This window comes from Nelusetta ayraudi, unplaced genomic scaffold (assembly GCF_046127955.1).
Source record: "Nelusetta ayraudi isolate G7.1 ecotype Tasmania unplaced genomic scaffold, CSIRO-AGI_Nayr_v1 ptg000115l, whole genome shotgun sequence".
NCBI classification, from domain to species: Eukaryota; Metazoa; Chordata; class Actinopteri; order Tetraodontiformes; family Monacanthidae; genus Nelusetta; species Nelusetta ayraudi.
The window spans coordinates 67,379-92,500 of NW_027466165.1; the positions used below are offsets into that span (position 1 = coordinate 67,379).

The window sequence follows — 25,122 nt, forward strand, 5'->3', positions numbered from 1 at the left end:
GGAAGAAATTAAGGCTGACTTGCTTTGACTGCGGCGCAGCTGCCGCGTCTTTTATTGTGAAGGAACCTGAAGCGAGGACACCGCGTTCGCGACGCATTTACACGTTCACTGTGACGTCATGAACTCACAGATCACTATTACCTGTCCTGTATGAATCTGTCAATCCTGAGAATTTTCTGCCGCGTGCGGTGTCGTGACTTTTGTCGTTGTCATGTTGTTTCATTTTGAAGTTGTGTTGTTGTTGTTGTGCCTTCAATGAGCGAGTTGTGTACTTGCACCTAACAGTCTTCATTAAATAACGACGTTTAAAGCAGCACCCTGTTTCTCCCATGATCCTTTGCTCTCGGAGCTGCAGCGCTGCGTCTTCATCTCACGCGTTCACCTTCACCTGATGCTAACATGCTAACATGCTAACAGTCCCGCTGCGGCGGGCAGGTGGGCCCAGGGTGATCTTCACTCCCTCTGGCGACGGTGGTTTGAGGGGCGGGGCTCCATTCACGTGGCTCTCAGTTGATTGAACCGGTCCAAAGCAGCTGCTGTGGGAACCGGAAACTCGCCACGGTTTCGAAATAAAAGCCAAGAGTCGACCCGACGACGGCTCGAGTCAGAGCGGCGGAGACAAGAAGAGACGACGGCCGGCAGCTGTTGGACTAGATTTATATCATCGAAATTCAACGTAGTACCTGAAATTAACCACACGGGGGAGGCAGACACCGCCGCCCCGTCCTCCCACACACACACACACACACACACACACACACACACACACACACACACACACACACACACACACACACACACACACACACACACACACACACACGGTCCCAGCAAAAAAGAGAGTGAGAGATGGAGAGAGAGAGAGAGAGAGAGAGAGAAAGGCACACAGTTCCGAGAAGACACGCCACGTGATGATGGGGAGGGGGCGGGGCTAACAGACACGCAAGAGCAAAATCGACCAAAAAAACAAACAAACAAACAATAAAGCGAGAATCTTTAGACACGACAGCGCCATGACGACAACACACAGGGGAAAGGCACGAGAAGAAAAGGGTTGTGTTGTTTTCCATGTTTTGGTCTCTGGACTGGGGGGGGGGGGGGTGTCGCGTCGCTATGGCAACGGCCACTTTATCCTCCGAGTGATTCAAAGGCACAACACATTTCATAACAAGATGGAGCTGGAACAGAACAGTGTTTCATGGTGACGAGAACAAAGAAATTAATACATTATTATTATCATCATCATTATTGTTGTTGTTATTATTATTATTGTTATTATTATTCTGTCAAAATCTTGGGACCCAGTTCTGATCAGGTTCTGCGAGGGGAGAGGAGGAGGGGACGGGAGGGTTGAGGAGCACGTGAGGTAAACCTCTCCTGTGGCGGGAGTTAGCGTGCGCGCGCGCACTCTCTCACTCACACACGCACACACACACACACACATACACACACACACACACACATACACACACAGTGTGATTTAGCGTCACTGCTAGCTGCGTCCATAACCGCTCTTTAGCATTAAAGCTCCCCTTAGCTTTGATGCTAAGCTAAGCTAATCAAAGCTAACAGAAGAATCTGACATCGCATTGCAACCTGTCTAGAACTCTCTCTCTCTCTCTCTCTCTCTCTCACACACACACACACACACACACACACACACACACACACACACAGCTGCTAACCCGCTCCACGTTAGCACACTGTTGCTAGTTTTCTTGGGCTAGCAGCCCGCACGCCGACAGGTGGTTAGCAGTGCGGCTAACCTACGCAAGGGAGGGGGGTTGACAGACAGCTGGGCAGCTGGGACCGCGGGGTCTAGTTGGCTAACTGGCTAGCTAACTGGCTAGCTAACCTCGAGGGTTCTGGGGGTGGCGACTGAGGTGGAGTTTGTTTGCAACGTCCCGGGAGACACACAGTGTGTGTGTATGTGTGTGTGAGAGTCGTTAGTGTTGTCAGACGTGTTGTGATCCATTTCCTGCTTCTCCTCCATCCTCCTCCCACTGGTAGTGACTTGGCTCCGCCTCCCTCCATCCTGATGCTGATGGCTTGTGAGGGTCGACCCCTCCCCCATCACACACACACACACACACACACACAGTGTGTTTTAGCGTCGCTGCTAGCTGTTTCCATAGCCTCCCCTTAGCTTTAATGCTAAGCTAATCCCCCTCCCCCTCCAGTCAGTGTCTCGTTCTCTCCTGCTCAGAAGAAGGAGTACTGGTTGTCGACGGCCCGCGGCGCCCTCGACCCCTCCCTCTCCTCCCCCTCCACGCCGTCCAGCTGGCGGAGGGGCGTGTCCTCCCAGTCCTCGGCTCCGCCCCCTCCGCTGCCTCCACTTCCTCCTGCCGCCACCACTGGCTGCGTGGCTGCTGCTGCTGCTGCTGCTGCTCCTCCTCCACCTCCTCCAGCTGCTGCTGCTGCTGCTGCTGCTGTTCCTGCTGCTCCTGTTCCTCCTCCTCCTCCTCCTCCCACCTCAGGCTCCTCCTGGGGCGGAGTGGGGGGCGGCGGACGGCCCGGCGGCAGTGGGGGGGGCAGAGGAGGACTACGGGGTCTGCTGGTCAAGTCTGCAGGTGGCGGAGACAGGTAGGAGGAGGAGCAGGAGGAGAAAGAAGAGGAGGGGGAGGTCGAGGAGGAGGAGAAAGAGGAGAAGACGAGGCAGGAGGACGAGGAGGAGGAAAAGAAGGGGGAGGTAAAGGTGGAGGAGGAAGAGGAGGAGAAAGAGGAAGAGGGGAGGAGGAGAGAAAAAGAAGAGTAAAGTGTGAATAAAGGTGGAGGAGAGGGAGACACGACAGCCAGTCAACGAGAGGATGGAGGTCAGAGGTCATGGAATCCATGGAGTTATGGACACACACACACACACACACACCCACACACCCACACACACACCCACACCCACACCCACACACACACACACCTGAGTCCGGTCTCACTTACACACAGTCAGAGATGGGGGTTGATGGAGAGTCAGGATGGCGCGTGGTGATGACATCACAAACTGTAGGCCGACTGCCCGCCCTGTCACGGCCTGCAAGGGACGAGCCAACGGAGACAACAACAGAGAGGTCAGAACAGCCACGCACACACACATGGACACACACACGCACACACACATGGACACACACACACACACACACACAGTGTGTGTTTTAGTGTAGCTGCTAGCTGCGTCCACAGCCTGTGCTAACTGCAACTGACGGAAGGAGCCGACCCTCCGACAGGAAGTGCACCTGTCTAACACCACACACACACACACACACACACACACACACACACACACACACACACAGAAGATGATGTGAAGAGGTCAGAGGTCACTGTGGTTGAACGTCTGCAGTGTTAGCGCGTTAGCTGAAGCTAGCCCTGGCGTGCTAGCCCTGCACACCATTTCTGCCACTCCCACTTCCTGTTGAAGCCACGTTCACCAACTGACGGTCAGTCAGGCAGACAGACAGACAGGCGGACAGACAGATCCGTTCCTGGCTGTGTCCGGACCTGGCTCGGAAACAGCACCGGAGCGTCTCAACAGCGAGTGTGTTCCCCAGTGGTGGCGCCGAGTAGTGCGGTCGGATTTGCCAGGATTTGCACGACGGTGCGACAGCGACACCCGGTGGTTTCGCATCAGCAAGGGCAGACAGAAAACTCCTGGCTCCGCCCACACGGTGTCAAGCATTGCTAATAATAATAATAATAATAATAATAATAACAATAATAATTTAATAGTAATTTCAGGTTTCAAGTGAAATCTGCGTTGGCGGCCAAAGCGACACTGAAGCAGCAGCAGCAGCAGCGGCAGCAGCAGCAGCATCTTTGTACAGTGGTTTCATTCTGGACCTTTTCTCGTGGTTCCACCTGAGAGACGCCGCCTCTGGACAGGACCGCTCCGTAACACCCAAACCTACCCGGGTCAGAACCCCGCTCCAGGAGGGAGGCCACGGCCATAAAGCCAAAGTCTGAAGCGCCCACCGCCGGGGTGCTCGGCGCCGCCCTCACCTGGCTGTCGGACCGCCGTGGCGCCCACGAAGCTGATGAGCGTGACGTCGGAGGCCCCGCCGGACTCCAGCGGGATGGGGTGGACCCGGAAGTGCTCCAGCATGTCGAAGATGGACTGGAACCACAGGTGCTGCACCCGGCACTGGCCGTCCTCGTTCAGGGAGAGACGCAGGTGCTGCACACACACACACACAGTGAGTTTTAGCATCGACACACACACACACACACACACACACACACACACACACACACACACACACACACACACACACACACACACACCCCTACCTTGGCCTTGCCCTGGAAGTTGAACGTGAGGACGTACTCCCCCCGCCGAGTCTCGCTCTGGCGGACCAGGAAGACCCCGTGGCTGGCCGGGCCGCCCGCCAGCACCAGCTGGGCCGCCTTGAGGCGGGACAGGGTCCCGTGGAACCACTGGCACTCGCTGAGCGGGTGCTCCACGGCCTCCGCCGCCGCCGACTCCGAGAACAGGAAGGAGCCTGGCGAGCAGAGGTGGGCGGGGCACAGGAGTCGTTAGCCGGCTGACGTTTAGCAACATTAGCTCCATCGCGCCTCTCTGTCGGCCACGTGACACGGCAGGAACGTCAACGAGCCAATCAGAAGGAGCCGCAGAAAGACAGCAAAGCTTCGAGCGTCGGAGCTTTGTGGTGATGGCCCCCCGGTGGACAACGGGGGAACAGTCGGCCGTGGACAATATCTGAGTGTGTTGTGACCTCGAGTCCAACCGCTGCTTCCTGTAGCTGAACAGTTAGCCGCCACCGCTAAGTCCTCATTGGCTGGCAGCAAAGCTGAGGGGAGGTTTTGCCTCTGACAGCGATTGGAACGGCGCTGCTTCATGTCTGGTGTGGACTCGGGTCGGGCAAATGTTCTTCTCACCTGTGGCGTCCGGCGTCTGAGCGAAGGGCGTGGACAGGCCGCCGCCCCCTCCCGGCTCGTCCAATGGGGCGCGGGGCGGCAGCTCCGGGGGGAGGGGCTCCGTCAGCGACGAGGGGCCCACGCCGCCGTAGCACACTGAGGTACGGAGGTCAGAGGTCAGTGGAGGAGGGGGGGCGGAAGGCGGCGGCAGCTGATTGGCCGGCGGGGCCGCACCACCTACCCTGGGAGAGACGGTCTGCGGTCTCCAGCGGCGTGCCGATGACCTCCAGGGGGCCCCAGTGGCCCCCCTCAGGCTCCTCCTGCTCACTGCACACACACACACACACACACACACAGGTGAGGTTAGCCCAGGCATGGAACCATTGGAACTAAATGGACCATTGGAACCAGAGGAACCAGTGGAACTAGAAGAACTACAGGAACCAGAGGAACCATTAGAAGCAGAAGAACCAGTGGAACCACTGTGGCCCACGGATCAGAGGTTGCCCCCCCCCCCTCCCCGGCTTTAGCGGGCCCTACCTCAGACACACTCCGTTGCGGATGTCGCTCAGCCAGGCCCTCATCTGGACGGCGTCGCGGGTCTCGATGACGTACTGCAGCGGCCCGTCCAGCAGGGGGCTGTGCGGCTGCTGCGCGGCCCCGGGGGTCCGGGGGGCCGAGGGCGGGGCCACCCGCAGCAGGAAGGTGTTCTCCTTGTCGGGCACCTCCAAGGCCGTGGTGCTCCTCACGTCCAGGATGGAGCAGCAGGAGACGCTGAGCCGCGGCTTGGAGGCCTGGACGGGGAGACGGAGCAGCAACAGGTGAACCTCTTCACCTCTGGACGTCTGCTCACCCTCACCGGCCTGGACCTGCCCCCCTCGGTTACACCGCGACGGCTTTAAACTCATTTACTCAAACAGTGACGCACTGAACGTTGATCAGACACACGGCTGTGAACTGTTTAACAGGGTTAGCGTTAGCACAGTTAGCACAGTTAACATAGTTAGCACAGCAGAACATCATCGGTGTACTGCGTCACTGTTCAAAGCACCGTTCATACTAACTACACAACCACATACACAACAGCACAAACAACAGTATGGACAGGAGGCGTCATTCACTCAATACTGCTGTGAAGCTAAAGGCAGATGTGGGCCAACTACGGCTCGGGGGCCATATGCGGCCCATTAAGCTTTTTAGTGAGTCAGTGAGTGAGTGAGTGAGTGAGTGAGTGAGTCAGTGAGTCATCAAACTGCTGTATCTCCTCCATGTCTGCAGTGTTTGCACAGTCATTTCAATAAAGAGCTCAACACCCTGAAGGTTCTGGGTGGTTCTAGGAGGTTCTAGGTGGTTCTAGACGACAATACGACGCGTCGACGATAAAATTTCCACGCCGACTGATTTCTGTTGTCAACGTAATGATGCCTCAACTCGGGCTGGGCGATATATCCACATATTTTTAAGCGCGATATGGAATTCGGCCATATCGCCGATATCGATAGAACTGAAATTCACGATGCGATTCGCAGCTAGCCAGGGTCCGCGGCTAGCTCCCCTGCCCCTCCTCCTTTATGCACAGAAGGCGGGAGCACGGGAACCGGCGGGACCGACCTGTCATATTTCTCTCTGACTCACTTTGCGGAAAAAATATCGGGATATACATCGTATATCCCGATATTCAGCCAAAATATATCGGGATTTAGCCCGAGCCCCGACTGATGGTTGCTGGCCCGAACATCACGTGGTAAATATACACACACACACACACACACACACACACACCATCTTACTTTGGGTGGGATGAAGAACTCCAGGTAGAACTCCTCCCCTCGCTCGCCGCCCTCCCGCTCCCTCTCTCGGAGCACCAGGCGACACTTGTGCCAGCGGCCGCCCCTCCAGGCCACGCCCCCTCCCCCCGCCAGAGGAGGACCCCCTCCGGCCGTGGCGGCGCCGTTGCCGTCGGCGGCGTGGTGCAGCAGGCTGAAGGCGGCGAAGCCGGGGAAGCCGTGGCTGCCGCTCGCCAGCTCGTCATTGGACGAGCTGACGCTGACTCCGCCCTCCCGCACCAGCCGGCCCGCCTTCCTGGGGGCGGCGGCACTGCTGGGGGGCAGGGCGGCGGCGGGCGCGGTCAACACGGGCGGCGGCGGGGAGCGGCAGAGGCGGAGCTTCTCCAGGCGGTGGCTCCACCTCTCCTTGTCGCCCTCGCCGTTGCTGCGGCGGCGGTCGCGGTCCGACAGCGACAGGGAGGTGGCGCTGCTGGACGAGGAGGGCGGCAGCGAGGAGGAGGAGGACTGGGGGAGGGGCAGCGACAGCGGCATGGACAGCGAGACGGGCATGGTGCAGGAGGAGGGCGAGGGGGCGGGCGTGTTCGCGGCGGCGTCCGGGAACCCCGCGGCGGCGGCGGCGGCGGGGTGGGAGGAGGAGGAGGAAGAGGAGGAGGAGGAGGAGCGCCAGTGCAGGATGCCGCGCACGCTGCCGCGCACGCTGCGGCCCACGCTGCGCAGCGAGAAGCGCTTCCTGGCCTTGTGCTTGGAGGAGGAGGAGGAGGAGGCGGAGCAGGAGGCGGAGCAGGAGGCCGCCGCCAGCGAGGGCAGGGAGGAGGAAGTGGGTGGGTGCTGGGGGGGCTGCGGGGGGCTGCGAGCGTCCGTCGACCCCGCCTCCTCCCCCCCTCCCCCCGGCCAGCCCTCCCCCTCCTCCCCATCCCCTTCTTCCTCCTCCTCCTCCTCCTCCTCCTCCTCCAGCGGCGCCTCCCCGTTGCTGGCCCCGCCCCCGCCCCCTCCCACCTCCTCCCCCTCCCCCCTCCCGGTCCAGTCCAGGGCCGGGTGCGGGGGAGGGGCCTGGACGCGGCCGCCATACATGGCGTCCCGGAAGTAGCGGCTCTCCGGCGGCCCCGCCTCCCCCCCCGCCTCCTCCTCCTCCTCCTCCTCCAGGGAGGTGGCGTCCGACTGGGGGGCCCAGCTGGCTAGGTCGTCCCGGCCGGACGGCGCCGCCAGCGGCGGCGGCCCCCCCGCTGCGGCGGCGGCGTCCAGCTCGCACTGGAAGTGTCGGACGAAGCGGTCGGTGAAGCGGCGGCAGAAGGCGGCGGCCGAGTCGGGCGAGTAGCGCGGGTTCTCCAGCAGGAACGCCCGGAAGTGGCGGGCGAAGTCGCCGGCCGCCACGCGGGCGTGCAGCTCGCAGAAGTCGGTCCAGCTCAGGCAGGGGGAGGGCGAGGGGGTGGGCGTGTCCGACAGCGAAGACAGGGCGCCGCGGGGGGGCGGCGGCGGGCTGGCCAGGGGAGGGAGGGGCGGCGGGCGGGGGGGCGAGGAGAGGGGGGGCAGCGGCGAGGGCGACGGCGGTGAGGGGGAGGGCGAGGGCGAGGGGGGCAGTGGCGGCGGGGAGGAGGAGGAGTCCGGGGAGGAGGAGGAGGCGGCGGCGGCCCCCCCCACCCGCCCCCGCGGGCTGGGCGGGGTCAGCAGGGAGCCGTTCATCGTCTGATTGGCTGCAGCCGGGCGGCTCTGCAGGAGTGGGCGGCGGGCGTGCGGCGTGGCTCCGATCATCGGCGGGGGGTGGCGCGGGCCGACGTCGGGGTCATGGTCCGGTGGGTGGGTGGGTGCGTGGGCGGAGCTCGCAGGAGGCCGCGGCGGTGCCGCTACATGGCGCGGCCGCTCATTGGCGGCGTCCTGGGTGCGAAGGAGAGCGGCGGCGCAGATAGCCAGGGGGCGGGGCTTCCTTCACCGTCAGCGAGGCAGCCAGAGGGGCGTGGCCACATCCTAGATGACGTCACAAAACACAGCAATTCATTGAGCTGTCAGTAAGGAGGGCCACAATACCTGGTCAGGTGACCACTTCCTGTGTTATCACTCAGAGCAGGAGTACAGTGTTGTATTATTGTTGTGTGTGTGTGTGTGTGTGGTTCGGGAGTCGCCACACCGCAACGCTGGTGACACACAGACAGACAGACAGACTAAACACACACAACGAGCTCCATGGTCAGTAAACGGTCACTCCCGAACAAGCAGGATGCTAACTGCTAGCCCGCTAGCTCACTGCTAGCAGAACTCTGTGTGTGTGTGTGTGTGTGTGTGTGTGTGTGTGTGTGTGTGTGTGTGTGTGTGTGTGTGTGTGTGTGTATGTGGCGGCTCTTACACTTCATTCACCGTTTTCACACACAAACGTGTAACGTTAGCATGATAGCGACTAGCTAGTCAGACCAGAGCTAAGCGGGGCCGTGCTCCTGCTCGTGCCAGCCGTGCTGCTGCTGCTGCGGTGGCGAGGACGAGCCGCAGCCTCGCGCTCGGGCCGCCAAGAGATGCTCAGCTAGCTACCCGTTACCCCAGCTAGCTCAGCTAGCTATTAATAACCCAGCTAGCACAACGGCGCCCGTTTCGTGTCGTGTCGGTTTCGGCGTGGCGCGTGCGTGCGCGCGCGCGCGCGCTGCCTCGTCTCTACCTGGTCCTTGAACGGTCCCGCGTGTTTGGGCGGCCGCGCGGGGCCTTTCATCGCAGTCCGGCGGCGCGTGACGGAACCATGACCGCGGTTCGGGTTCTGATGTTGTCGTTGCTACATATGGATATTGCTATTGCCTTGCCTGCCTGGAGGAGCCGTCCTTCTCGCGCTGTGCCACTTCTCGCGATATTTGGTGCTGGTGGAGGCTGTGGGCAGCAGGGCATGGGACAGGGGGAACATGGCCGCAGAGGGCTAACCTGCTGGGAGCGATGGGAATTCCGGCTCTGTTCGATCAGTCAAGCGGTTCTGTTGGCTCGGCTCAACCCAAAAGAGGCTTTGTGGTCGCAATATAGGAGCAGAATCCATTGAATAAAGGAGGAACCCCATTAAAAATAGAGTTTAATTCCAAAGTCATTTGGTTCAACTGTGTAAATACAGATTGGATATGGACCGGTTGTAAATATATCATGTATGGCACAATGTGTATTTACACAGACGTGCGTCCCGGTCTGGATCTGCTGCACGGGTGTCAAACAGGGTCCACAAACAGGGGGTTGACTGAAGATATGAGTTATGTTCTGGAGAACTCTTGTTGCTCCTAGATGCTCTCACATTAAACGCCTGCGCTCAATCAACGGTGTTGCAGTGCCTGGTCTTGGGACCAGTGGAGACTCAGCTGATAACGCTGTAATGACACCATAATAACAGAGAAGAAACCCGCTGCTGGGGTTCTTACGCTGTTGGTGACACCCAGAGTGACACCCAGAGTGACGCCCAGAGTGACGCCCTGACCCCCTGACTCCTAGTGAGTTTTTTGTTTTTTGTTTTAAATTTGATGAAGCAAAGTTGTTTTTTTGAAAATGCTTCAAAGTAGTTGAGAAAGATGAGAAGACACCTTGCTGGAAAGAGATGCTGGTCAGTTTAGAAGCAAACTTCAATTTCAAAAACGATCCTGCTCATTTTTCTCTTTTGTTGTGACTTTTCTGTGATATCCACAGCTTTGCTGTGGTCTGGAGCTCCATGCTCTCTGGGCTCCATTATTAATGTCTGGGTGTTGGTGCCGTCTTGACTACAATTATTTTCTTTATGGACAACTGAGATACTTCTGTTTCTCTTCTTATAATCATCTTATTGTTGGGTAAACACCACATTCACTGCGCAAAATGGAGAAACTGTAAGCCCTCCCCTGGATTTATAAGCAGAAGAAGAAGAAGGAGGAGAAGAAGAAGAAGAAGAAGAAGAAGAAGAAGAGCTTTATTGATCCCACGATGGGGAAATTTGCATACTTACAGCAAGAACAACAACAAAGAAAACAGAAATTGGCTGCAGTGCAAAAGGTGAAGAATTCTATGAAGTGAAGATGGAGACAGAAATAAAATATTTGTCAGCATGTACAGAAAAGAAAGGGAGTTAAAAAGCAGGATATTGACATGTTTGAATGTACATGTGCTCCATGCTCTGCTAAAAAGTTTCTATCGCAATCTACATGAGACATTTACAGTTATTGTAGATTTAGAGGAATTCAAGTTGTTTTTCTCTCGTCTTAAAAAACTTGCAAAAATGCTTAAGATGAGTGTGGCCATTGTTCGCTATTTGTTCTGAGATACCTTCTCTTTGCACGGTAGTTTCCCTTACAAATCCCCTTTTTTCACTCGTTTTTATATTGCATTTAATTTAATTTGATTTGTGTTCATTATCCTCTTTGAGAGTTTGTTTATTTCACTTTTTCAATAAAGCCTCCCAGCAAGAAGGTCGTGGGTTCCATTCCCGGGCCCGGGCCTGGGACCTTTCTGTGTAGAGTATGCATGTTCTCCCTGTGTCTGTTGGGTTCTCTCCGGGTTCTCCCTGTGTCTGTTGGGTTCTCTCCGGCTTCCTCCCACACTCCAAAAACATGCATGTGAGGTCAATTGAAGACTCTAAATTGTCCGTAGGTGTGCATGTGAGTGTGAATGGTTGTGTGTCTCTATGTGGCCCTGCGATGAACTGGCCACTGGTCCAGGGTGTCACCCTGCCTTCACCCTAAGACAGCTGAGAGAGGCTCCAGCAGACCCCCGACACCCTGAATAGGAATGAGCGGGTATGGAAGATGAATGAATGAATGAACTTTTTCAATAAAGTTCAGGAAAAAAAAAAAAAAAAAGAAAGAAAAAAGACTGCAGTGCGCTGTGTCTCAGTGACGGGGTCGGGTGGGAGGGGGCGCTAGAGCGGCGACAACACATTCGCCAAAAGCCGTCGCGCGTTCGAGGAAGAACTCCGCGCTTACCCACAATCCTCCGTTGTTTCCGGTTCCAACTATTCAAGTCCTAAGATGGCGGACCGGCGGCGAAGGAGGAGGCGCGCGTCGCAGGATAGCGAGGATGACGACGAGTCCGCCTCGGGCTCGGACAGCGGCACGTCCGGCTCCCCTTCCACCAAGAACCGGGCGAGAGAGGCGGAACCGCCCGAGGCCGCGGCGGTCCGGGTCGAGGCCAAGAAAGACGTCGAGTCGGAGTGTGTGAGTAGCTGCGAGCCTAGCCGGATATTAGCTCGACGAGCCGAGGGTTCTCCCCACCGACCGGGACCGGGGCACATGTCGAGTCCGCACACCGAGCCCTCTGGTCCCGGGTCGTCCGGGTTTAGCTAGGAGGAGAGCCCAGGTGGACCGAGGCCGAGGTCCCGGAGCTGTTGCTCCCCCCCGCCCCCCCACTCAGGGCCCCCTAGTGTCTCAAAGCCGGTGGCGCCGGAGGGACCACCACGAACCACTTAGCCCACTTAGCAGTTAGCCGAACCCGCCGAGCTCCAGCACACACACTCCCGGGCCACTGGACCTGGTGTCATGTGTGTCGGTGGAGGCGCAGCAGAGTGAAACCTCTGGGTTCGCGTTCAGCTGCGATCAGAACGCGTCCCACCTTTCAGAATAAGACGCAATTCTGCGTAACACCGTCTCCGCTCTTTGGGACGTTCTAAAAGCCTCAAGGTACAAAGCCTGACGCAGCTTCACGACCCGAAACGGCCATCAATCATCGGCGAATGTCGCGTGGACATCTCTGGTCATGCCCACTTCCACCTCGCCAAGAACCACAACGGGAACCCGCCTCGGTTCTGTTTTCTGACTTCCTGCTTTCACCAACTGTCTACCGAGGTGTCCGCCATAAGTTTGGAGATGTTTGATTGCTGATTTCGGACCTTTACCAACCGCAAGCCTTTCCCCTATAAGACCAACGCGTCCGTTTTGTCTAAACATGTCTCGGTGTTCTTTATTTGTCTGAACAAAAGACAATCTGAGTGCATTTCCGCTATAATGAGCACCTACGGAGAGGAGAAGGCAGAACGGGAACAGCGTCCATGGAATAAGGTTCATTGTTTTGGTTTTTGAAGAGGTGGAAGTGGGCGTGACTGGAGACGTCCGCGTGAATCTCGGTGGTGGTTGATGGGCGTTTTAGGATGTTTTGAAACCGCTGGGTTGATGTTGCATTTCTCCCCAACCCAAAGGTTAAAGGTGAGGGGTCACGTCAGCAAAGACCAGGAGACCGTCCACCTCTCCCCCCACCAGGGGGCGATGTCATTTATCATCAGATCTGTCGCACGATAACAAAACAACTGGAGCGCAACGCAACACCGGTGTAACGGCCGCCCTGGTCTCCAGGTTAACGAGGTTCCTCACTGGACGGCCGCAGGTGTGCTGCTTTACTGCTGAAGCCACACCCAGCACGGTGAATAGACTCTGGTGGTGAGCGCCACCTATCTGCCGTCCACCGCTGTGAGCTGCGGAGACTCCCAGCCGGCACCGCTGGTAAATCAAGTCAGCAACCAGGTAGCATTGACTGTCATTAACATGGCCAGCAGCGAGTTGCGTGTGTTGGAGCTTTATTGACAATCAGCTGCTGACGGCGCAGCAGCTGTTCAGTCAGGGAAGCCATGGTGATTTGGAGAGGCAGACGACAACACCGTGCGCTGTTGGAGGGCTGCAACAAAACCATGGCTGTGTCTCAGTTCAGGCTCTGCATCCTTGAAGTGCGCATTTTGAAAGGAAGTTGCGTCTCAGCACTGCGTGAAGGCTCCTCCCACTTCCCAAGGGTGCTTAGGACGCTCAAAATGCGTCCTGGGAATGCGTCCTCGTTTTAGCCCATTCCAAGGCTGCACCGCTACTATCCTTCACCTCCTGCTGTATCCCAGGATGCTTTGCGTGCTGCTGCAAAGCATCCTGGGATCCTGGGAAGTCAGCTGAAATTAGCGCCATCTGCTGGCAAAGACACGACAGATAAATTTAAGTATTAAATTTCACATCAAATATCCAGTTTTTAACGCAGGGTTTTTATTTATTTGATCATCCAACGCCATCGTTAGCTGGCGAACCAATGGTTAGCTTGATGCTATTAAAAACGTCACTTCCGGGGTTGGCCAGCAGGAGGGCCGAGATGGCAGAGACGCAACCAGGAAATACGCCCGAGGCTAGACCGTCCCGTGTGGTTACCGGGAGGGCGGGGTTTGGGTTGGTCCTTCTAGGCCGGGTCCTCGAAGGACGCTTCCTTCAGACGGAGGACACTCGGTTTGAAGGATGCAGACCCTGAATTGAGACACAGCACGTGTCTTCAATTCTACACTTTGTGCCGTCACTGTGCCGAGTGATCCGGACCCTTGGTTCTTGGTGCCTGTGGGAGAGGGTTTGTAATGGTAGTGGGTGGAGCTTCAGTAAAGGCAATGAATAAATGAAGTAGAAAACTCCTGATGTCGGTGGCAAACAAACTCAACTTGTTGCTTCTGTCTTTGCAGGAGAGTGAAGATGGAGTAGGAGAAGGTACGTCCACTTCCTGTGTCGTCATCATCATCATCATCATCATCATTATCATCCGTTCACACCTTGCATCCAGATCAGTTCATGAGCTGTTACAGAATCACGGCAGGAATTAAAGTCCCAGGCTCTGTAGTTGGTCCTCGTACCGAGGACTGGAACCCGGTTCCGAGCCCAAACTGTCTCTAGCGCCTCCATCATGCAGTCGGAGGGGGTTGATGGGTAAAAACCATCCAGGAGCTGCTGATGAATGTGGAAAACCACAGAATTATGTGGACGTTTGGCGCCACCTACCTGTCAGTTACTCCCCCCCAAAAAAACATGTAGATACATTCAAGGAAAACCCTGCAGCCCTGATAGTTCTGACTTCCTGTTTCTGCCTGCTGAAGTGTGTGTGTGTGTTGTGTGTGCAGCAGTGCTGTCAGACTACGACAGCGCCGACCCGGAGGAGAACGCCTCCCACTCTGAGGTAAAGTCCAGGAGGAAGCGTCCTGCTCAGGTTCTGACCACTAGGGGGAGCCTCTGATGTGATGGTGACGGACCTCCTTCCTGCAGGGTCCGGAGGAGGAGGAGGAGGAGGAGAGGGCTGCGGAGCGGTACAGCGATGAAGAGGCTCCCGCAGCTGCCAACGAGTCCGGACCGCCCACTGGAGACGCCCCCACCGAGGCCGAGGGAGAAGAGGGGGAGGTGGTCGTGGTGGAGGACGAGGAGGTGGAGGTCGCGGAGGAGGAGGGGGAGGAGGAGGAGGAGGAGGTGGACGAGGAGGGAGGAGGTGGAGGAGAAGAAGAAGAAGAAGAAGAAGAAGGAGGAGGAGAAGGAGGGGGAGGAGAAGGAGAAGGAGAAGGAGGAGGAGGGCAGAACGTGAAGGAGAGCAAGGCAGAGGAGAAAGGAGACCTGGCTGGAGAGAGACAGAGTGGGGACGGAGAGGTGAGAGGTCACGACCTCATCTGACAGCCAATCACCGGCCTTCCCGCTCATGCTGTGACCTTTCTTCCTTTCTTTCTAACACACACACACAGGAGTCGACGGTGGACCCGGAGATGAAGGTGCGAGCGAAGCCGGGTCAGAAACTGGACGACGACGAGGACCGGAAGAACCCGGCCTACATCCCCAGGAAGGGGCTGTTCTTCGAGCACGACGTCAGAGGCCACGCCCAGGAGGAGGAGAGGTGGGGCCGCTTGACCGCCGCCGTCAATCCTTCAGGCGGGTTGTTGTTGCTCAGAGGTGTGACCGCTCCCCCTCCCCCTCCCCGCTCCCCCCCAGGCCCAAAGGGAGAAACAGAAAGCTGTGGAAAGACGAAGGTCGCTGGGAGCACGACAGGTTCAGGGAGGAGGAGCAGGCGCCCAAGAGCCGCGAGGAACTGGTCGCCATCTACGGATACGACATCCGCAACGGCGGCGGCTCCGGAGAGAGGGAGTACCGCCAGCGCCGGCCCAGGTAAGAAGGAGGAAGGGGGGGCTTCTTATGTTAGCGTTGATTAGCTCAGCACCTTCTATTAGCTTAGCATTTAAGCTGGAAGCAGCTAGCAGCAGTGCTCAAACTCTGTGTGTGTGTGTGTGTGTGTGTGTGTGTGTGTGTGTGTGTGTGTGTGTGTGTGTGTGTGTGTGTGTGTGTGTGTGTGTGTGTGTGTGTGTGTGTGTGTGTGTGTAGAGCCAGTGTGTCGCCCAGCAGCAGAGAGAAGCGGTGGAGAGACGCAGGAGGTCAACGACCTCCACGCTCCTGGCAGGGGGGGGGCGCTCCTCACCGAGGAGGAGGAGGTGCACCTGCCGCCTCCTACTCCTCCACCACCTCCTCCTCCTCCTTCTCCTCCCAGCGGAGCGGCCACCTGTCCAGGCCGCCGCCCCCCCGCAGCAGACAAGCCTATCAGAACCAAGCCCCGCCCCTCCACCAGCCTCAGTCCCAGTACAGGAACGGTGAGGGCGGCGCCCCCCAGAGGGTCCAGGCCGACCCCTCGGACAGGGAGCGCAGCAGCAGGGGGGTGCGGGGGGTGGGGTCGAGGGGTGGGCCCCCTGAGGCTCCGCCCCTCGGCCAGAGGAGCGGCGGCAAGGCCGCCGACCTCGGGGTCTCGGTGCGGCGCCCGCAGCAGCCCGCCGAGCGGTCCGGGTCAGGCGGCACCGCTTCCCCCCAGCCGCAGCCCCTGGCCCAGGACTCCTCGGCCAATTGGGAGGCCTCGCCCCCCGCCGAGCGGCCCGTGGAACGCAAGTCGTATGCGCTGGCCCGCAGGACTCGCTCCCGGCCCGCCGACCTCGGCAGCAAGCAGCCGTCGGTGGAGGAGACCCCTGCAGGGGGCGGGGCCGGAGGGAAGACCTGGACCGGCCCCCCCACCCCTGAGGGGGGAGGAGGGGGAGGGAGTGCAGCGGCCAGCGAGCTGGACCGGGACGTGGCCCGCCTCAGTCTGGGGGCAGCGGGGCAGAGCTGGAGCCAGGGCCCCGCCTCCTACATCCGCTCCGAGATGAGAGGTGGGTCACAGTCACATGACCGGTCACATGACCACAGCGGTCACCGTCACCCCCACCCCCTGTGTCTAATATTATGACTGATATAGAATGTAGTCCAATGTAACCTGGTTAAACGGACAGTTTGACTGCTGGGCCAGAGGGGGGTAGCGGAGCAGCAGCAGGTGGATGCAGGGTTTGGGTGGAGGAAACAATGCACCATGGAGAACACACGTTGCTGTGGTGTCAATGGAAAAAAATGAAGCAAAGTTGCAACCACATCAGCGTCTTAGAACCATCCAGAACCATCCAGAACCACCAGAGTGTTTAGCTCTTTATTGAAATGACTCCCCCCCCGCCCCCCAGGCATCCACAGTGGCGTGCACCTCCCTGCCGCCCCCCCCCACTACCCGGCCATGGAGGAGATGGGTGTGGGCTCCAACCGGGCCAAGCGTTACTCCTCCCAGAGACAGAGGGCGGTCCCCGAGCCGGCCCCGCCCCTCCACCTGGGGGTCATGGAGGGTCACTACTACGAGCCCAGTAGGTCCACACACACACACACACACACACACAAAGAGAGGAAATATACACCATGTATATATGTATACACTGGTCACTAGGGGTCACTAGGGGTCACCAGGGGTCACTAGGGGTCACATGCTCACTCTTGTTTCCTCTGGTTTCCTTCCGTCAGTGTCCTACCAGGGAGCCATCTACGCACACGGTGAAGGCCCCGCCCCCATTCCGCCGCAAAGCATGCTGGTCCAGCCGGAGATGCACCTCCCCCACCCTGGTGGGTCCCCTCCTCCTCCCGCCCTCGTCCAGGTGTTTGAACCTGCCGTCTGACGCGTCTCCGCCCTCTCCCTCAGGTCTCCACCCCCACCAGTCAGGAGGCCCCATTGCCAGCCCCGCCCTCTACGGCGGCCCGCCCGTCTCCCTCTCGCCGGGGCAGCCGCCGCCACCGCCGCCACCTCAGCAGCTGCTGCCGCCGCCGTTCTACCCGCCGCCAGGCGTCGTCACATTCCCCTACCCTGCCATGTACCCCAGTCCACAGGTACACACACACCTGAACACACACACACACTCACACCTGAACACACTCACACACTCACACCTGAACACACACACACACACACACACTCACACACACACATTTTCCCAGCGCACACTGACCGATGCTCTCTCTCTCTCTCTCTCTCTCTCTGCCCCCCCCCCCCCCCTCTCTCTCTGCAGGGTCAGGCCCAGGTGACCTATGGGGGCGTCACCTACTACGACACCATGCAGCAGCAGGCCCAGCCCAAGCCCTCGCCCCCCCGCCGCACCTCGCAGCCCGTCACCATCAAGCCCCCCCCTCCGGAGATGCACTTTGCTTCAGAGTGACCCCCCCCTCCTCCCCGACCCATCCCCCCTCGGTGCCCCCCCCACCCCTCCCTGCGCCGTCACAGACCTCCAGGTGAGCACTGCCCCTCCCCCCCATCATTCGCTGCTGATTGGCCAGTGCAGTGAACGGCACCTCCTCTGTTTCCTGCAGGATTGGACAGGTGGAGGGGGAGGGGCAGGGGGCGGGGTCACCGAGGAGCCGCAGGCGTCGCCACCGACCTTCTCCAAACAGGAAGTGGGCGGCGCCGGAGGCGGTGGGAGGGGCTGCAGGCGACCCACAGCTGGACGGACCACTTCCTGTTTGCCTGTGCCTGCCTGCGTGCGTGCGTGCGTGCGTGCACATACGTGTGTGTGTGTGTATGGACTGTCACTGGCTGCAGGTTTGATCACAGCCCCTGCTGTCTGCTGCTGCCAGTATTAAGGTGCAGTGCTGGGACCCACCTCCAGGGGTCCTCGCCGCTCTCACATCCTCAAGACATTATGTCATCGGCCACTGCTGCCGCCGCCTCTCATCACGCCACGACAACCTGGATCATGACCCCAGTGACGACTGGAGACCAGTGGCACCAGTGGCACCAGTGGCACCAGTGGACGGTCCAATCCCATTGATCAGAATCGATAGATTAGAGCCATCTTTGATATGATGGTGCGGGCGGCAGTGTTACATTGTCATGACAGCATTTCTGTTGTGAGTTTTGTTTTCTATGATTAATTATTCGTTCTTCCAGCCGCCTCCTGTTCTTTTCTTTGTGTCCAGTGGAAGCAGGAAGTGTTTCCGTCTCTTCAGTACCTAGTTTCCTCTCTCCTTTCTCTGCTTTTTTTGTTTTTTTTTTCCCTGGTCGAGGAGCTGATTGGTCAAGCCCGCCCTAGCCCCTCCCCTCTGTCACAGAGAGTCAATCCGATTGGCTGACGGCAGCCACGACTCTGCACTCTTAAAGGAACTAAACTGGTGGGCGGGGCTTATACTCAGCCGACCACCAGGGGGCAGACTGACGTTGGCCGACCCTGACGATGATGACTAGTTATTATGAAAGTTCAGTTTTGTCGCCCCCTGCAGGTCTGTCGCTTCGTCGTCGCTTTGTTTTCTTTTGTTTGTTGTTCACTCAGCGGATCAATAAAGTTTCAGAAGTGTGTGTGTGTGTGTGTGTGTGTGTGTGTGTGTGTGTGTGTGTGTGTGTGTGTGTGTGTGTGTGTGTGTGTGTGTGTGTGTGTGTGTGTCGGCAGCACCGTGCACGCATTCTTGCTGCTCATTAATATTCATGAGTCATTATATAACCCAATATGAGTGAGGGCTGCCAGCGTCCAATCAGCTCGCAGCAGGCCCTTGTGAATATTCAGAAGAAGCCTTTATTAGTCCGTCATTGGGGGAATTTGTTGAATGCCGTCAACACTGCAGAGCCAAGGAAGGAAAACTTTATTGACAAAAGGACGATAAAGAAATCAAATTACTTACAAGCTTGTTATTTTTATTTCTGATCTTATTCAGCTGCGAGAGAGGCTTGTTTGCAGATAGCAGTTTGTCACGCTGCTTCTCATTGGCTGCTGAGGACAGGGGGCGGGGCTATAATCCACCCCTCCTGTAACCATGACAGTGACTGACGGGGCCAGCAGCTGACGTTTCTTCCATGCAGCCAGGCAGCGTCAACCAGCTACAGCAGTTTTTGCTGCTTGATGTAAATCTTTCCTTCCTCACTCTAAAAACATTTCTTGTATTTTTTTATTTCGTTTCAATGAATAGAATTGTCCTCCTACACCGTTGCTGTAATGACGCAAATTTCCCCCGCGTGGGATTAATAAAGGCCGCCTAGTGCGTCTCTGGCCAGCAGAGTGCGCCACTGAGCTCTGATTCTGTCAGCCTGCTGATGTCAGTCTCACGCTCACAGACGGTGGATTGTATCACGTGGTTGGCTGAAGCTGCTTCCTAGGGACTAAAAGTTAAAAATATAAAATAGATTTTTTTTTTTTTTTTTTTTTCCATTGCAGTCCAATCGTAAAAAATGCTTTGGTCCGTGTGGGACTTTTGGCTGCAGTACCTCGATTGGCCACTGGTGGGGTATCTGATATTGCCAGTGCGCTCTCCAGGTGTGATGATGCATGCCTGGTTCGGTTCTGGAGGGTTGATGGCTGGGAGGCCACTGTCCTGTCCAGGGTTCCACACGGTCACATGACCTGGCAGCAGCAGCAGCAGCAGCAACAGCAGCGTCCTGTCTGCTGCTCACCTGTCTCGCCTTTCAGAAGGCACCACCTGCAGGCCAGCTGTCAGCTGCAGTGTCAGGTGACAGAGTGCAGGTGTTTCTGTCTCGCATCTCTTCTTCACCTGCTGGAAAGAAGCAACAAGCTTTGTTCAAACAGCCTGAAGATTGTAGCTGCAATAGAAAATCTCCTTTATACTGACCCCTAGTGGTCTTTATTTTATTATTATTTTATTACGGTCTTTTTTTTCCTTGGTTTTTCTTTAAATTGTCAACAATTATTCGTCATTTATTCTCCCCTTGTTCTTGCCTTGTAAATATTTCTGTTCTACATTTTTTTTTTTTTTTTACACAGGAGGTGAGGTCATTGAATGAACAAGTTTGGACACTTTTCTAAAGAGTTGTGTTATTGTTGTGCGTCTCTCAAACACTCAGTGGGGCCAACATTGATATTTATTGAAGGAATCTTCGTCCAGACAGAACAGTGAGCCGTCTGACGTGGAGCCAAACCAGCTGACTGTGGAACAAAGCGAAGCCTCCTGATTTAAAAGTCAAAAGTAACATTTTTAATATACAATTTAAGTGTAAAATCGTAATCACAAACTAATGAACTAATCATAACACCTCCCAATGCAACCATTCAGGCCTTGGAGCAGCAAGAAACAGCGCTGCTCATCAGCAGGATGCTGCCCATAGTCTTCAACGGTCTGCCAGAGTAGCAGCAGAGCATTCTGGGAGTTGGAGTATCAGCTCGCAGCTCTACCGTGATCACAGTGCAGTTTGACACGCATGTTGTGTGTGTCGTTATTATGTTTCGTTGGAAGGTATTTGTCACGTGTCAGATATTTTTCACTCTTGTTTTTGTTTTTTTGTTTTTTGCCACTTCCCGATGTGCGGAAGAAGCCACGATGGCAGCGGCGCGAGGAGAGGGAGATGATTGACAGGCGCTCATGGTGATTGACGTCCCTTCATTATTGAACATTCATTTGAAATGGACGCCGGAACTTCTTGGAGCGCTGAACACATGTAGCCGTCGAGCTTTGCAGCCTTCTGATTGGACGACGCGCTGCACGAACATCTCCGTGAGCTTTTACAGCACTGCGCGCCCCCGTCAGCTCTGTCGGGAGCGCGCAACTGCAGCAGATGAGAGCGGAGTGCGTGAGTGTGAGGGGGGTGTGTGTGTGTGTATGTGTGTGTGTGTGTGTGTGTGTGTGTGTGTGTAAACCTACCGAGTCGCTTCTTATTCCACTAATTTAGCAGAGAGCGAGAGGGAGAGAGAGAGAGAGAGAGAGAGAGAGAGTGCGCGCGCGGCTCCGCAGTCCCTGACCTGGAAAAGAATTCCGACAGCACTCGAACGCACCACGTCCTCCTCCGCCAGGTGTGCGAGCTGAATAATCCGGCAGCGTCGAACATCGTCCGGGCGGACCGACTCATCCCGCACCGGTACCGCACCGACCCGCCTTCGGTGCCACACACACACACACACACACACACACACACACACGGTATCCCGGTCCGTCGCGGTGCGGGCTGCCTGCTCGTCGATCCGAACCTCCTGGCTGCTTCTCCGCTCCCGGACGGACCGACGGACATACGGACGGTGGTTCGGACGAACCGACGGTGGGCCGGAACGACGGACGGACGGACGGACGGACTCCCTCTCCGTCGCAGAGGCTCTCGCGGCGCTGCGCGCGGTGTGTCCGGCACGAGGATCCCCCGATGAGGTTCCGGCGGCCCGGAGAGCACCGCACCTGACACACCTGCCCAGCTGGACCACCGGGCTGTGATGTAGGACCAGGACCAGCACCACCACCCCAGCACACCCTCCTCCACACACACACACACACACACACACACACCTGCCACCCCCACCATGCCGGCGGGGATGAAGCCTCTGGAGAAGTTCTTGAAGAAGCAGAGCACAGCGCTGACCCGGGCCGGGGGCTTCGACAAGGCCGGGGGAACCGGGCCGTCCCGGCGCAGGGCCAGCCTGTCCCGGGTCGTCCCATTCTTCAGGGAGACCTCGCCGGAGGGGGGCCAGGCCCGAGAGGTCTTCAGGTGAGTCACTGCACGATGACTCCGCCCCCAGCTGCACAGACAGCCAATGATGTCACAGTCTGTCTGCTCAGGTGGGTTTCCTGCCCTTCATCCTCCTGCTCACTAGGTGGCAGCAGTGAGCAGAGAGGACGACCACTGTCCTGGTTAGTCAAGGGGGAGGGGCTACCTGGAGGTGTGGGGGGGGCAATGTCCAACCAGCCAATCAGAAAGCAGCTGAGCGGGGGAGGGAGGGGTGGTGAGGTGGTTGCAGACAGGAAGTTCCCTCACTGCTCTGACTCTGGACCCCCACCCCCTCCTCTCTCCACCTCTCCGCAGCCCTGACAGCGAGGACGCCCCCTCCTGGCCGTCGGCCACCGGTACCGGCCAGGTGGTCCCGGTACCGCGGAGCGCCAACGGTTCTGGTTCCAGCTCGTCGGGACCCGGCGGCGGCGGCGACGACGTGCGCAGCCCCTCGTTGTCCAGTGACGAGCAGAGCTCCGAGGCCAGCCTGCTGACCGAGGGGGGCGGGGTCGGCGGGGTCACCGGCCCGCTCCCCACCGACACCCCCGACAACCTCACCCTGCTGGTGCTGGACAGCGTAGCGGCGGGGAGGCGACACGGACTGTGCACAGGTAGGACACCTGCTGGTGGGGGGCGGTAATGGCGGCGGCGTCCGGTTCGGTCCAGTGGCTGAACTCTGAAACACCCGCTAGCATCAGTTAGCATCAGTTAGCATCAGTTAGCATCAGCAGCAGCTACAAGGACCAGAACGTCATCCATCAAAAGATAAAAATATAAAAACTGGAAACGACAGCGATCAGTGCAGGAAGTGGTGCAACCCCCCCCCTCCCCCCCCCCAATACATTTCCTGAAGCGACGCTGAAGCCACAGAGCAGAACACTGAACCCGTTCAGCACATCTTCAAACAGCAAAGTTCAACGTTGCGTTAAAAATGACGCACCGGTTCCGAAGTTTGTGTACGTTCATTCGGGACCTTTCCCAGAGGTTCTACAGCCTTTCCTTCCTTCTTCACCAGAGGTTCTCATGTTCCCGCTCACTCGTTACAAACAAGCCGGGTCGCACCGGGGCTGTACTGCAACCAGCCTGCAGGGGGCAGTGCAGTGCAGGGTGGTTATTATTGTCAACGCTGAATCGTCTCCATCGTCCCCTCGTCTCGCCGCGCGGAGCGAAGCCGCTCTGCTGTGATTGGTCACTGGTTGACAGCGAGCTACGACAGCGGCCTGTGGGGGGCGACAGAGGGCCGCCTCCCCCCGACTGCCTCTGAGTCCCTCACTGGCTCGGCTACATTGCTACCATATTATTATTATTGTTATTATTGTTATTGTTATTGTTATTGTTATTATTGATCAGGACTGGATCCCCTCATCTGTCCACACCATTAGCCCTGATTGGCCGAAGTGGGAGCGGTGGGTGGGGGGAAGGGGGGGTCAGGGGTCATGTGACCGTGGAGTTTTGTGGAACATGGAACGTGAAGAAACATCATCAGTGTCTCCTGAAGTGAAACCCAGCCCAAGGAAACAGCCAGTCTGTGTGTGTGTGTGTGTGTGTGTGTGTGTGTGTGTGTGTGTGTGTGTGTGTGTGTGTGTGTGTGTGTGTGTGTGTGTGTGTGGTTACATAATGGCTGCCGTCCTCTTTCAGAAAGGAAGCCTGCTTATTACAGCTGAAGTGGGTGTGTGTGTGTGTGTGTGTGTGTGTGTGTGTGTGTGTGTGTGTGTGTGTGTGTGTGTGTGTGTGTGCAAGCATGCGTGTGAGAATGTGTTTCTGCAGGAATGTTTGTCTGTGTGTGTGTGCGTGGCACTGATTGCTGTCTGTGAGGTGTTGCAGTGTGTGTGTGTGTGTGTGTGTGTGTGTGTGTGTGTGTGTGTGTGTGTGTGTGTCCACGTTTCATTGGGCGTTGAGGTTGTGTAGCACCGGCGGCTCTGCTTTTGCACGCACTCACAACCTGAGTGAACCTGAACGCATCACAATCGTGAAATAACCCCACAAAGGAGGCATTATTACAGACCTGTGTGTGTGTGTGTGTGTGTGTGTGTGTGTGTGTGTGTGTGTGTGTGTGTGTGTGTGTGTGTGTGTGTGTGTGTGTGTGTGTGTGTGTGTGTGTGTGTGTGTGTGATCCAGCACCTCATTATGCAACAGTGTTTTTGGAGCTGAAACTTTGTCCGGCCAATCAGGCGTCAGCTGATTGAAATTGTCCTCGTGCCATTTGAACATGGGGTGGGCGGGGCTTGTGATGTCCAGCGCAGCCAGCCACCGGGGGGGGGGGGGGGGCAGACTGACTGGTGTGACAGTAGCTGGGTGTTGGCACGGAGGCTTCCCAGTTGTATAGGAATGAGAATTAGCAGCTAACTGGTTCACTCGCCGTCACACCTGAATGCTGCGAGCTGATTGGTCCTGACTGGTGTGGAGGAATGAGCCCCAGCTGGGCAGACTGGTTCCAGCCGGTTCTGTGATTAGAAAAGAATAACGACTGGCCTGAAGTGTCGTTCAGCTGGTCGGTCCGAAGGTCAGCGCTGATCTCCGGGGGTTAGCTTCAGATTAGCGCTGGTGCTACGAAGGTTAGCGCTGCAGGTTGAGCCACCTCTCTTTTAGATGTCGGTGGACTACAAATATGGAGAGGAGGAAGCTACAAATGTGTGAGAATCTGATGAGAGCCAGGTTCCTCTGTCGTTTCCCCAACAGGAAGCTGCTGTTCGTGGTGCTAACGCTAACGCTAGTTCATCAGCCGTTAAAAACATCAGCCTGAGTGAAGGGAGGACGGGGGGAGTGGCAGCACACATTGGTAGCTTGCTTCTCTCAACATTTGTAGTCCAGCGCCACCCACAGGAAGTGGTGGCTTAACCCGTAGCGTTAGCCTTCGTAGCACCAGCGCTAACCCCTGAGATCAGCGCCCACCTTTCGGACCGACCAGGATGACGGCTCAGCTCATCCAAGTATGTCCTGGCATCGGGCGAGACGGGAAGTCAAACTGTCCAACAGGAAGTGGCGCCCATCACGT

At 57.3% G+C, this 25,122-nt stretch overlaps 3 protein-coding genes across 6 annotated transcripts in view; 2 read left to right on the forward strand and 1 right to left on the reverse strand.

Moving 5' to 3' along the window:
• Nucleotides 1-640: 640 nt before the first annotated feature.
• On the reverse strand, nucleotides 641-9,561 carry sh2b1 (SH2B adaptor protein 1). 3 transcript variants are annotated; one of them, XM_076049425.1, is made up of 9 exons: nucleotides 9,295-9,552; nucleotides 6,657-8,615; nucleotides 5,407-5,660; nucleotides 5,108-5,193; nucleotides 4,888-5,022; nucleotides 4,279-4,490; nucleotides 3,991-4,165; nucleotides 2,935-3,025; nucleotides 2,403-2,564 (listed from the first exon to the last, which is right to left on the reverse strand). In XM_076049425.1, exons 2-9 carry the CDS (start codon nucleotides 8,400-8,402, stop codon nucleotides 2,543-2,545), a joined length of 2,721 nt encoding a protein of 906 aa, XP_075905540.1. In that variant the 5' UTR covers nucleotides 8,403-8,615; nucleotides 9,295-9,552; the 3' UTR covers nucleotides 2,403-2,542. The 3 variants fall into 3 exon arrangements, with proteins under 3 accessions (XP_075905539.1, XP_075905540.1, XP_075905541.1); XM_076049426.1 differs by having other exon boundaries at nucleotides 2,430-2,564; nucleotides 2,915-3,025; nucleotides 9,295-9,555; XM_076049424.1 differs by lacking the exon at nucleotides 2,935-3,025 and having other exon boundaries at nucleotides 641-2,564; nucleotides 9,295-9,561.
• Nucleotides 9,562-11,559: 1,998 nt separating this feature from the next.
• On the forward strand, nucleotides 11,560-19,010 carry casc3 (casc3 exon junction complex subunit). 2 transcript variants are annotated; one of them, XR_012929277.1, is made up of 12 exons: nucleotides 11,560-11,785; nucleotides 14,044-14,068; nucleotides 14,476-14,531; nucleotides 14,618-14,989; nucleotides 15,082-15,230; nucleotides 15,326-15,499; nucleotides 15,713-16,521; nucleotides 16,864-17,037; nucleotides 17,192-17,290; nucleotides 17,367-17,551; nucleotides 17,731-17,950; nucleotides 18,029-19,010. XR_012929277.1 is itself a non-coding variant. In XM_076049437.1 (11 exons), the coding sequence occupies exons 1-11, from the start codon at nucleotides 11,600-11,602 to the stop codon at nucleotides 17,875-17,877; spliced, it is 2,376 nt and encodes a 791-aa protein (XP_075905552.1). In that variant the 5' UTR covers nucleotides 11,560-11,599; the 3' UTR covers nucleotides 17,878-19,010. The 2 variants fall into 2 exon arrangements, 1 of the variants encoding a protein (XP_075905552.1); XM_076049437.1 differs by having other exon boundaries at nucleotides 17,731-19,010.
• Nucleotides 19,011-21,801: 2,791 nt separating this feature from the next.
• The window catches only part of rapgefl1 (Rap guanine nucleotide exchange factor (GEF)-like 1), a 13,346-nt gene continuing 10,025 nt past the window's right edge, over nucleotides 21,802-25,122 (forward strand). The window contains exons 1-2 of the mRNA XM_076049440.1: nucleotides 21,802-22,127; nucleotides 22,443-22,738. Coding sequence (XP_075905555.1) covers nucleotides 21,943-22,127; nucleotides 22,443-22,738 — 481 coding nt within the window. The 5' untranslated portion in view covers nucleotides 21,802-21,942. The remainder of the gene's footprint in view (nucleotides 22,128-22,442; nucleotides 22,739-25,122) is intronic.